This window comes from Triticum aestivum, chromosome 1B, assembly GCF_018294505.1.
Source record: "Triticum aestivum cultivar Chinese Spring chromosome 1B, IWGSC CS RefSeq v2.1, whole genome shotgun sequence".
NCBI lineage: Eukaryota > Viridiplantae > Streptophyta > Magnoliopsida > Poales > Poaceae > Triticum > Triticum aestivum.
The window spans coordinates 26,813,393-26,826,379 of record NC_057795.1 but is presented as its reverse complement, the minus strand read 5'-3'; the positions used below and the strand labels follow the sequence as shown (position 1 = coordinate 26,826,379).

General features: G+C 45.8%; 1 protein-coding gene across 1 annotated transcript; it reads right to left on the bottom strand.

Annotated features, from left to right (window-relative positions):
- Window positions 1–6,064: 6,064 nt before the first annotated feature.
- On the bottom strand, window positions 6,065–12,228 carry LOC123085379 (uncharacterized). The gene is made up of 2 exons (XM_044507011.1): window positions 10,559–12,228; window positions 6,065–6,557 (listed from the first exon to the last, which is right to left on the bottom strand). The coding sequence occupies exons 1-2, from the start codon at window positions 12,186–12,188 to the stop codon at window positions 6,418–6,420; spliced, it is 1,770 nt and encodes a 589-aa protein (XP_044362946.1). The 5' UTR covers window positions 12,189–12,228; the 3' UTR covers window positions 6,065–6,417.
- Window positions 12,229–12,987: the final 759 nt, after the last annotated feature.

Sequence of the window (12,987 nt, the reverse complement as noted above, 5' to 3'; positions counted from 1 at the left end):
CCGGATGGGCTCGGGCAGGCCCCACGCGGGCCTGAGCGGGCCGCGGCGGAGGGAGAGGCGCGGGTGAGGTGGCGCGTGGCGAGGTGGTGAAGCCGGATTGGCTGCGGGCGGCGGCGGGGTGACGTCGCGACGCCTGATTCGCCGGGGTGAGGTGGAGGTTGGACGTGTCCGGCCGTCGGCGGACATGTCCGGCGGCGCGGAGGGAGGATTTTAGGGTTTGGACCCAGGATTTGGACGGGGAGGATCTATTTATAGGTAGAAGGAGCTAGGAGTGTCCAAATGGGGTGCGGTTTTCGCCCACACGATTGTGATCGAATGACCGAGAGCATGGTGGGAGTTTGGATGGGTTATTGGGCAACTTTGAAGGGGTGTTGGGCTGCAAGACAAAAAGGGCTTTACAGTTACCCGGTTAACCGTTGGAGCATCAAACGACCTCCAAATGGAATGAAACTTGACAGGCGGTCTACCGGTGGTGTACTAAGGCCGCTTCGCACACCACGGTCCATTCCAAGAAAGTTTAACACCCACACATGAAAAGAGGCAAAAGGGGGCGCCGGGGAACATGGGAGTGCCGGATGGAAAAACGGACAACGGGGAAAATGCTCGGATGCATGAGACGAACACGTATGCCAAAGTGATGCACATGATGACATGATATGAAATGCAGATGATGACATGGCAAAATGTAACACGCAAGCACATGACATGGCAAGGACGGCGAATAACTGGAAGACACCTGGCGCATCGAATCCGGGGCGTTACACGTTTCAAGAATCAGTATACTTCACCCCAAAACATTGAAGTAGACAGCGACAGTGAATCCCACATCACCCCAGAGGAGGAACAAGAAGAGCCGGAACAAGAAGAGGTTACTGCTGCGGATGACCTGTCAATGCTTGACCGATTACGTAAAGGTGGCCTTCCACATGTTGATGCCACTGAACCCTATGAGCCTGTCATTGATTATAGTGATGATGATGATTATGCATTTATTGATGATACTGATCGAGATTATTAGTAGTGTCAGGTGTTCAACTTTTTTATGTTGTATTTGATGATGATACACTTAGTGATATACATATTATTATTCATGTCGGTATTTTCTTTATGTTGTACTAATTTCGTTTACTCTTTGTCATGGCAGGTGTTGAAAGATGGAAGGGGAGCCGAGTAAGGCCAAGGACAAACGTGCCCAAATTGAAGGTGTGCCACACCATCAAGGTAGCTCCAGCTTATATCAGTTCGGGCGGAACTGGGTATGTGGTTTGCTTCATGATTAATGCAATTCAGTCATCATGCTAGCTTGAGCCCTTTAATTACTAATTTACTTTGTTTCTCTCTTTCAGGCATGCTACAATAAGCCGGATAAGGTGCCAGCGGGGTACGACCTGTATGCCATGGCCCACACTGCCTCTTACAAGCAAGTCAAGGGGAAGGCGAGGAAAGGGGAGGAGTTTAACCTGAGCCAGATTCCCATTGATCCAGAGCAGGTGATGATATCTGGTGGCGGGAGGTCCCGTGGCTCCATAGCCATTGATCCAGAGATTGCTCCTGAGACCACGGTGAGTTTAATTTGAATGGACGTTACTTGCTAGTCTTAACATTTGAGTGTCATCATGCTAATGAAATATTGGAAATGATCTTTGGTGCAGCGTAACTCCACACAAGAATCACACGATCCTTCTCCATATAAAGAGCCAATATGCAGGAAAAAAATAGAAAAAAAAGAGCCAATATGCAGGCTCTTTGCTGTCCGCCACCGACGGCAATGGGAACTTTGCCAACAGCCGTGGATGGCAAATAAGGCACGTGGCAGCCAATTGTGCTTCCTGGGAGCTGACACATTTAGTCAGTTTGCCTACAGTGGCAGACAGCAAAGGCAGGACGAATTTTGCCGTCAGCGGCGGATGGCAAAGTCCTGCCGTTAGCCACCTAACGGACTAACAGCGAAATTTTTGTTGTCCGTGTTCTTTGACGTCCGCTGCTGATGGCAAAGGCCCCTTTGCCGTCAGCCACCAAAAGCAGATGGCAATGTAGCTCTTTATCAGACCTTTCTTTGCCCTCCACTTTTGCCGTCCGTGGTGGACGGCAAAGACCTTTGCCGTCCGCCATTCGTGCCTTTGCCGTCCGCCATTCGTGCCTTTGCCGTCCGCCGTGGCAGACGGCAAATAGCTGATTCCTGTAGTGCCCATAGGTACCAATATGAGGTTTTGATACAAAGATTGAGAACAAGAGATGAACTAAGGTTTGGAGATGAGATGGTGTTGTTGAAGATGTTGATGGAGATTGGCCCTCCCATGATGAGAGGGTTGTTGGTGATGACGATAGCTTTGATTCCCTCCTCTCGGAGGGAAGTATCCCCGGTGGAATCACTCCGTCGAAGAGCAAAAGGGCTCCTGCCCAAATTCCGCCTCAAAACGGCGGCGCTCTGTCCCGAAAGTCCTCTCTTTATTGTTTTTAGGGAAAATGACCTTATGTACTAGAAGATGGGCGCCGGAAGTGAGCCAGGGGCCCCACTACCCACCAGGGCGCGCTAGGGGGGCAGACGCGCCATGGTGCCTAGTGGGCACCTGGGTGGCCTCCTCTGGTGTTTCTTAACTCCAATATTTTTATATATTCCAGAATAATTCTCCGTAAAATTTCAGCTCATTTGGAGATGTGCAGAATATGTATCTCTGACATAGCTTTTTCAGGTCCAGAATTCCAACTGCCGGCAATCTCCCCCCTTTATGTAAACCTTGCATATTATGAGAGAAAAGGCATTAGAATTACTCCACAAAGTGTTAGAATGCATAAAAACACTATAAATAACAGTAGGAAAACATGATGCAAAATGGACGTATCAGCAGATACCCATCATTAGGTGTCGTAGAGTAGTTCCTAATGGTTTGGTAAACCTTGGTTCTCAATCAAGGGAAATTCTTGTCGTTAGGCTACATCAAACCTTACAATTGGGAGGTATCCCAACGCTCAAGAGAGCAAGAAATGGTCTCTCAGTCATGGGTGATTTCAACTTCATGCGTTCTCTGGAAAACAGAAACTTGCTAGGGGCAATGTTGGCAATATTATAAGTTTAATGATGTGATCAATGGCCTTTCTCTTTTGGGTATTCCTCTCAAGGGTACATAGTACACCTAGAGTAACATGCAAGAACAACCTCTCCTCGAATAGCTCAACTAGTGTTTGATATCTGTGGAAATGAGCATCAATATTTCCTAACACGTTGGTCAAGCCTTTAACCCGCCTTATCTCGGATCATGTGCCGTGTGTTATGACCATTGGAAGTTCCATTGCAAAACATGGGCTTTTTTTCATTTTGATAGTTTTTGGCCATCCTACTTTGGTTTTTATAGGTTGTTAAATCAAGTTAGCCTGGGGAATTACTTGCGCATGGGAGAAGGATAAACAACCACACACATAGATGAATGATTAAACAAATCTTAGTCTCTAGATCAAAATACGAATAGACTCTAGAAACAACAACCTTACAAGTTTGATTCTCTCTCTTCGACTATGATGTAGATGATGGAATGGACGATCATGTTGTAGCGGGAGCCAAGACGTTTCTATGTGAAGTAATTTCTCCTCCGAATCTCTCCCCTCTGCCATGGTCGTGATCCGTTGTTAATCTGTTGTTCTTCTCTGTATGTTGTCAACACGCAAGTTTCTTGTATAGATGAGGGGGAGGCGGCTCCACCTGGTACGAGGAGCGGTATGAGCGGTGATGCTTGTACCACACGTCATTTCCTTCGATGGTTGCGCCAAATGAAGAGCTTTCCAATTGGAAAGTCGTCCATCTCCTCCTCTATTATCCAAATACATCACTTGTTCCTTCTAAAAATGTTTGCACTTGAAAAAAAGGAAACATGGGTTTTATATTTTTGGCAAACAATTATTAGTAAAAAGAAAAAAAATCAACAGAACCCTGGTTTAGCCGACTAAAATACCCTCGGAAAACAATCATAAAATGGAGCCATCCTTGTACCATCCAAGATTGCCTAGTTTGGGCATTTTATCAACACAAAACATCTGGGAGGGAGATTCTGGTACTTCAATAAGACTTTGACAAAGCCTTCGATACAACCGAGCATTCCTCCATTTTGGAAATTTTGAAATATCGCGTTTTGATGATATATGGCTTCATTGGATGCAATTGATCCTTGAATTTGGTTCATCTGCTATTCTTCTCAGTGGAGTACCACACATTGAAGTTCATTGCAAATGAGGAGTTTGCAAGGATAACCCCCTCTCCCCTCTATTGTTTGTCCTCACAGCTGACTTGCTTGAATCGTTGATCAATAATGCTTGGCATGAAGGTATTTCGAATCTCACTATTGATCAACCTGCACACGAAGACTTCTTGGTTATATACTTTTGCACCACTCGCCACTCGCATGGCATGTACTTAGCCCGGGCTTCCTCTTGGCACCACTCGCCACACGATCATCGAGCTTATGCCTCTTGTTCACAATACTGAACGTCAACTCCCGAGCGCGACGTTCTGGCTAACTTATGGTTGTCATATTCATTTCATTAATTCTGTGCTTTCATGCTTGACATCTTTCTCTATATGTGTGTTGAAACTGCTATTGAAACTCATTGATCACTTTGATCGGGTGGGTAGGCACTGCTTGTGGCACAATGTGGCTAATCGGGAGGTCTGCAACCACTATTTAGCCTCTTGGAGTTTGGTGTGTTGCCCTAAGAAAAAGGTGGTCTCGGAGTGGTTGATCTCAAGGTCCAAAATGAGGCTCCAAATTCATTCATAAACTTATGCACAAACATGGCATTCCTGGAGTTATGCTTATCTGGGATAAATACTACACCGAAGGTAGTCCCATGCCATGCCCGTTTGTGGTTCCTTCCGTTGGCATGACACGTTCTCTCTAATTGATACATACAGAGGGATGTCCACATGCTTCAATAATGCTAGGACTATGTGCTTCTCTGGAAAGATGTTTGTGAAGAAAATCAACCTTAGAGGTATACGATCATTTGTTCTCTTTTGCGTGCACCGAGGATGTCTCCATTTGCCAATTCATGCAAAACATACCCCTGAGTCTTAGTTCTTCTTGCGATTATCTTTGGAAGCTAGTGCCAACCTGACTAATCCATTGAGTTGTGTTGATTAGATGCACCTTGACCCCTTGGTTCCAGACGATTGGATTGTTTTTGGGGTGACGTGGGTTATACCATCAAAGTATGAATTGGGTCTCTAGGGTATGATTGAACATGCGGCTCAATGTTGGCGTCAACAGCTATTCGAAGAGATATTGATCCTTGGGCCGTGAAATATTTGGAATCAAAAGAACCGTTGCTACTTCAAGGAGAAGTCCTCCTTGCAATGATAATTGACTAATCCTCTTTAAGGAAGCCCTCGCCATTCTTGCGTTGAGGGTTAATCCCTCCTTCAGACATTTTTAGACACTTTTTAATTTTATGGGTTCGTGAATAGTTCGTTCTTTTGTCCAAGGACTCTTTCTCTTGGGACAACATGTCCGCTGGGATCTTCTGTAATTCTACAGTAGGAGCCTCTTTTGTAGATTTTATTTAAAGAATGCCCACAATTTTTTTTCATGAATTTTAAAATTGTTCTTGTTTGCAAACAAATGTCCTCAAATTCTGAAACTGTCCACGAATTTAGGAAAATGTTTGTGTTTTCAAAAAATGACCTCGAATTAAAAAATGTTCATGTATATAAAAAATTCTCAACTGGCTAAATTTTCGTAAACTACTACTTATGCTTTATCTTATTTTAAAATATTATTGTATTTTAAAATATTAGTGTATTTTAAAGTGTTCTGGAATTAAAAAACTAAACAGAGAAAGGAAAAAGGAAATTATAGAAAATAAAAACAGAAGAAAAACGTAGAAACCCGATGATAATACAGTAGTGTGTCACGCCCAGGGAGCAAAGAAAAGGAAAAAGGAGGAGAACCAGGTTGGGCGGCCCGGCCCATTTAAGCCACGTAGTAAGCGGCGCGCCCAGTTTTTTTTTTTTCCAACCGGGCTCACACCCCTTTCCATTAATTTTGCAATCAACGGAAATACATCAGTCTGAGATTCCAACATTTTTGCTCAAAGTACCAGAATGATAACTCGAACTAAATGGGACTAACCCGAAGGCTACAACTAACTGCAAAAGCATAATGAGCCTGAAAGGGGGAGGAGCGAGCTGGTGCATCATCAGGAAACCCACCGCGTGATGATCCTCGAGCGGACCATCTGCCATGGGGCAAAAACCTGATGACACAGGCAAGCCAAAACCCAACTAAGGATAACCTATTTTTCCAGAGAAGCAACTACCAGTAAGTCTCCACGCCTAGCCAGATAAGACCAAGAGACAGAAGTCCAGCGGGCATCAAACCCCAGTGGATGATATTACCAAACAAGGGAACTCAAAGCATCGAACTCCAGCTAACCAATCTGGATTCCATCCCTGTCGCCCAACCGGAGCCTGTCTCGAGGAAAGGGCCTGTCCGCCAGCACAGCAGCCGCGTGCGCCAATCTCTTCACGCCATCCTGAAGCTTCACCTTGTCTTCTGCCTTGAGCAAACCTACCCAATATAACATAAACGAGCAGGCAGTGAAAACAGCCTCGAGGGGAGTACGAGCTACATAATTGTCAAAGGTAACTTTATTGCGGAGACCCCAAATCCCCCAACAGATAGCAGCAATGATCATCATATAAAATTGATCCCCTCCTGGGAAAAACCTATAAAATCATGCAAAGCTTTGCCAAAGAGATCGGGGGCAACAAGAAACCCCTACAGTCATCCCCAGCGTGCCCCAAACTGTGCGGGCGAGTGGGCAGGTAAAAAATAGGTGGTTTGCGGTCTCTATGTCTGTGCAAAAAGAACATATTGGATTCCCAGGCCATTTTCGGGTGCGCATATTGTCTCTTGTTAGCACCGCATTCTGGAACAACTGCCATAGAAAGATTTTGATCTTCAATGGAACTGGGGCTTTCCAAATCCACTTATAATTAGGACCAGCCAGGTTTCTTTCCAACCAACCATACATTGACTTTGTCGTAAATTTCCCTTTACTGTTTAAAGCCCATGAAACATTATCTGGGTCATTATTCAATGGGAGTTTTTTCACCTCATCAACCATCCAAGTCCATTGCTCTCCCAACACACCTGACACTCGTCGTCTAAAATCTGGAGTATAGCCCTTCTTCACCCAGGACTCAAGGGTACTCTCCTGATCATGGCAGATGTTAAACAGATCAGGGAATCGATCTTTCAGAACGGTATTTTCTGTCCATGGATCATGCCAGACCCTAGCCAGGTTACCACTATTGATGATGATTTTCCTACCAGCCATATATGAGTCTTTGACCTTCATGATAGCTTTCCAGCAAGGGGAATCAGATACACGACTCCGCACATTTGCTATTGTTTTGTTATTAAAGTATCTAGCTTTGACTATACGCTGCCACAAGCCATCGCTAGTTTCAAGTTTCCACCACCACTTGACAAGCAAAGCTACATTCTGCTTATGAAGATCTTTAACACCCAACCCTCCAATCTTCTTAGATCGACAAACTCTCGCCCATTTAACCATATGATAACCATGTTTCTTGTTCTTCCTCCTCCAGAAGAATCGTCTACGGTGTTTATCCATCTTTTCAATAAAGGTTTTATTGAAAAGAAACATTGACATGAGGTATGATGGAATCCCATCAAGGCTGGAGCTTAGCAAAGTAAGTCTAGCCCCTGAAGATGCCGCATATGCCACCCAGGCATCCAGCTTTTTAATCAGTTTACCATCAAGGAAGTCCAGGTCCGCATTCTTAAGGGCAGAGTATGTTACTGGGACCCCAAGATACTTCATAGGTAAGATGCCCACTTGACAACCAAACATATCAGAGTATACTAAATCAATATCATTGTCTCCTCCGATACTAAAGATCTCACTTTTCTCGAAGTTGATCTTCAAACCTGACATAAGTTCAAAGAGATATAGTAAAAGCTTGACATTGACAGCTTTGTCGATATCATGCTCAAAGCAAAGCACCGTGTCATCAGCGTATTGCAGGATACCCACCCCATCCTCAATAAGATCAGCAGCTAACCCTTTAACCAGACCATTTTTTTGAGCTGCCAATACCATCTTAGTCAAACACTCAGCTGCCATATTAAACAGAAAAGGGGAGTGAGGATCTCCCTGCCTCACCCCCTTAGCACTTTGGATGTAAGGCCCCACCTCGTCATTAATCTTGACACTTACTGTGCCATTCCTCAAAATTTGAGAAACCCACCCACACCATTTGGAGTTAAACCCACGCTTCACATGACAATCAAGTAAAAAGTCCCAATTAACTTTGTCATAAGCTTTCTCAAAATCAAGCTTAAGGACAATCCCCACTTGTTTTTTGACATGTGTATAATGCAAGATCTCATGCAAAGATAATATGCCATCAACTATGTGTCTCCCTTTTATGAAGGCATTTTGTTGCAGGCTGAACAACTTATGCGCATATATGCTGGCTCTAATTTCCATGACTTTGGTGAGAAGCTTGTAGGGACATCTTAACAGACATATAGGTCTATACTGCTGAATTCTGTTGGCCTTTGATGACTTGGGTAACAGAGTTATAATGCCATAATTCAATCTCTTTACATCAAGTTTACCCTCATAAAACCACTCAAACAAGCGCATAAGATCCCGGGAAACTATCTCCCAGCAATGTTGATAAAACTCAGCAGGGATGTCGTCCGGTCCAGGGGCACGGTTAGATTTCATGCTAAACAACGCCTTTTTTTACCTCCTCTAGCGAGAAGGGTCGAGTCAATTCTTTATTGTCCTCGGGAGAGATTTTTCCCCCTGAGACCATAATGATGCATCAATCTGACAGATGTTGCCAGGAGCCGGTCCAAAGAGGGTCTTATAGTATTCAGTAGCATGGGCTAATAAATTTTTGGTACCCTCTATGGTTACAGATCCACATTCAAGAGAAATCATGGAATTTTTCCTACGACGCCCATTGGCTACTTTATGGAAGAAATCAGTGTTGTTGTCCCCCTTCAAAAGCCACCTCTCATTAGATAATTGGTGCCAATGAATCTCCTCTTCTACATACATCTCATTAAGTTCCACCAGGATATCAAGTTTTCTAGTGTATGCTTCTCCACATAAACCAACCTCCTCCTCCATAATTTCTAGTTCCTGAAGCTCAAGCTTAATAAGCCTCTTTCTAATTTTGTTATGCCCAAACAAATTAGACCCCCATCCTTTAAAGAATTTCTTGAACCTCTTCAGCTTAATGTTCAAGGAGTCGATGGGATTAATAGTATAAACTGGCCTTGCCCATAATTCAGATACCAGGGGAAGGAAATCTGGATTCTTAAGCCACGTATTATCAAATCTAAAACACCTATTCCTTGGTGCTCTAGAGGAGGCATTCCCTCCATCCAAAAGCAGGGGATTATGATCAGAAATCTCCTTGATCAACTTATTAACTGACACAAGGGGATAAAGATCTTCCCAATCAGGGGACATAAGGACTCTGTCCAATTTTTCCAAAGTAGGGTTTTCTTGCTTATTGGACCAGGTATAAGCACCACCTGACATATGGATCTCCCTCATCCCAAGTAAGTGTATGACAGAATTGAACACATCAGAGAAGTGAGATACGGCTGTTTTTTTATTTTTCTCCCCACTGTGTCTAATGATATTAAAGTCCCCCCCAACCAAATATGGCATGCTAGTGTTATGGCACATATTAGATAGCTCTGCAATGAATTCAGGTTTATATTCATCATGAGCCGCACCATATACAATCATCAATGACCAGCTACAGTTTTTGATCTTATCCAACAGATCTAACTGCAGTATATATTTACCACTCCTAGTTGCGAGTATATCAAAGTTATCTTTACTAATCCCACAAAGGATCCCTCCAGATTTCCCCCTGGATGGGTTCCATTCCCAATGAAACCTCTGTCTCGGGTCAAGCTTCCTAAAAAAGGATGCTTTATATGTCTCTTTCATAGTCTCCTGTAACCCAATAAAATCAATCCCATTGGCATCAATCATATCAGTGAGACAGGTAGACATGCCCTTCTTACCTGCCCCCCTGCAATTCCAAAAGATGCCCTTCATTTATATCGTTCGGGTTTATCCTTAAACCTGGTGGGTCTGCCAGGGTCCATAGCAGCCCTACCCTCACCTTTTTTCTTTTGACTTCTCGTCATAGGCCTATCCGCTTTATTAGGAGATATATTCACTACTGATCTTCTGCGGTAGTTCTTTTTTTTCTTTTGTCTGGACTGAACAAGGATAAAAGGTTCCTCATTATCCTTATTGTCATCATCCCAGGTTAACAAGAGAGGTACATCATTACCCATCCCATCATTAATAGTTATTTTAGAGGGATTCACATCATCATTTTTATCACGTAATAGATTTCTAGAAAGTTCAAGCTCACGAAGAGTATCTACTACAGCAAAATTATCATCTGGAATTTGCACCCCCATTAATGATGCACGCAGAATAATAGCTGAATCAGATAAAGCAGAGAACTGATTTTTCGAGTTTGGTACTTTCATACCTTCTGCGTCTCGCTTCCTCATCCTGTTGGTGGCCACCTCCTCTATTTTTTCCAGCTTCTGCATCTGTCTCCGTGGTGCATATTCCTCACCCACCATTTTATCCTGAATTGGTGACCCCGATGGGGACTCGACTGTGTAAGAACTGTAGTTCTCTCCCCCTTCCATAGATCCTTCCTCAAGAGGAACAATATGAGGAAGGGATGGCCATGTGACATAATCTGCCAGAGGAGAGATAACACCCCCATAAGTTGTGTCTTCATATTGGAGATAGAGGGGTGAAGGAGGAATAGGAGTCAAAATTCCCCAAGCACCTTTTTGAACCCTGACATCATGGGTGAGAGCTCCAGCCATCTCATCTTTCCCCATCTCCTCTTGATTTTTTCCACAAACAACGCCCCCATTAAGAGGGTCACAATGAACCATTTTCTCATCAGCATGCTCTCTAGCCATGGTTTCAATAAGCAGTTCAGTATGATTACCATCATCACTTTCTTCTTCTTCTTCACTTTCAGCCACTACAGCCAACCTCTGCCCCCCTTTGTCATAATTTTGAGATGAATATGTACCAACCATGGAAGCACTTGTTTCCCCCTGCCCCATAGAATCAGCAGGATAGGATCCCATCCTGGCTTTCTTGGGGAAGGAAGGAGATGCACTGCTGTCAACTGCAATAGAGGACTGGGCCTTGCTAGCCCCTGATGTTACAGTTTTCTCAACTTCATAAAAGAAATCATAATATTGCTCCCCAAGCATTCCTTCGGCCGAGGGGGGAATTCTTTCCACCTCTCTGCACCCCAGCAGGATCCTGACATACTCAGGTTTATGAATTGTAGATTCATCAACCTCAAGTGTTATCCCCACCAAAGCCCCAGCATAAGCTGCATGTTCAGCACATCTTTTTTCTATAGGAATGTTACGAACCCTCACCCACGCTTTTTCTAATATTCCTTTTGCCCCTATAGATGCCGTCCAGGGTGTAATACAAACCACCACAGCCCCTTCCATCAAAGGCATACGTTTCCCATAACAGCAAGCCCTCTCCACCTCACTAGCATTAGGGAAGCGCATCACAAACTTGTTAGGGCCAATGGAACGAGCCGTACAGCGCCATTTCTTCTTACCAGGCTTTTTTGCAAAGATGGCATTGAATTCATGCTCAATCTCTTTCACAGATGCTACCCCTTCCACAATAGTGATCACTACATTGTTAGTTTTTTCTGTACTCTGCTTGGCGATGCACATATCAGGAATATAGAAAAAACCCTGACCAGGAGACTGGAATCCGCACATGAGAGGTACGCATTCCCAGGGCCTCAGAGTTTGGCATAGTTGAGCCATGTGACCTAGCTTGTTGCACTTCTCACAACGAATAGTAGGGCAGCGAGGAGCAAAGTGACCTGGGAGGGAGCAGTTGACGCAGATCTCATTGATAATTTTGGTTGCAGCTTGTCCAGCCGGTGGAAGTGGAGGCGGGGGTTGCGGAGATGGCTCCTTAGCCCCTGTCGACTTCTCCTTGGCCGCGCCGCTCATGGCCCGCGCGGCAGCTTCCCATCTGTCTCCGGCCTCGCCACCGTCAGATCTCGAGCTCCCGGTCGCCGGTGGTGGTGGATCTGGGCGCTGCCAGACCATATGGCGGGGCTGATTTGGCAGCGGAGCCTTGCGCCCCCCGCCGAATCCGCCCCGCGCCATATTGTCCCGCCACCCTCCGAATCGCCCCCCGCCACGCTCCCCCATCGCCTCTCGCCGAACACCACCGGCCCGCTCCGCCGCAGCTACCTGGGCGAAGGAGCGGTCGTCTCCTCCTGCCTTGCCGCGCCACCACCCGAAGGATTCGCGTGGGGGATGATTGGGAGGACAAACCCTAGCTCGCTCCCACAGATGCCCAAAGAGGGAGGCGAGGTGCGCGTCTCGTGCGCTTGTGGTAGGTGGGGAGAATAATGCTTCCCTCTCCGCCCCCCCCGGCTCCATATGGTTCCGCTTCCGGGTCGGGAGCGGGTCCCCCATGGCGATCTACCTCCACGTGTCTCCCATCCGCCATTGACGGGCGGTGGGTGGGGTTCTGGGTCCCCTCGACACGGGTCGGAGTACAAACCTGGTTGCCTGTCCGTCTCCCGCATGCCGCGCCATGATCCGTCCCGTGTACCTCGCCCATAGGAGACGACCACGTCGCCGGCAATCGCTCCCTGATTCTCGCAAAATAACAGGGCAAGGAAATGACGTCACCAATGTCGATATGTTCCCCATCGCGGAGAAACCTCGCATCGATCGTAACCCCGCGCTCGTCTATCAGCACGAGGCGAAGCGCGTCCCGGCGAAGAATCAACTCGCCGTCGTGGAACGTGAGCGTGTGCATCTGCAGATCGGCCGCGTATAGGACGCGCCATCGCTCGTCCGGCGAGCGGGACGTGCGAGACGTGGACGCGGACGC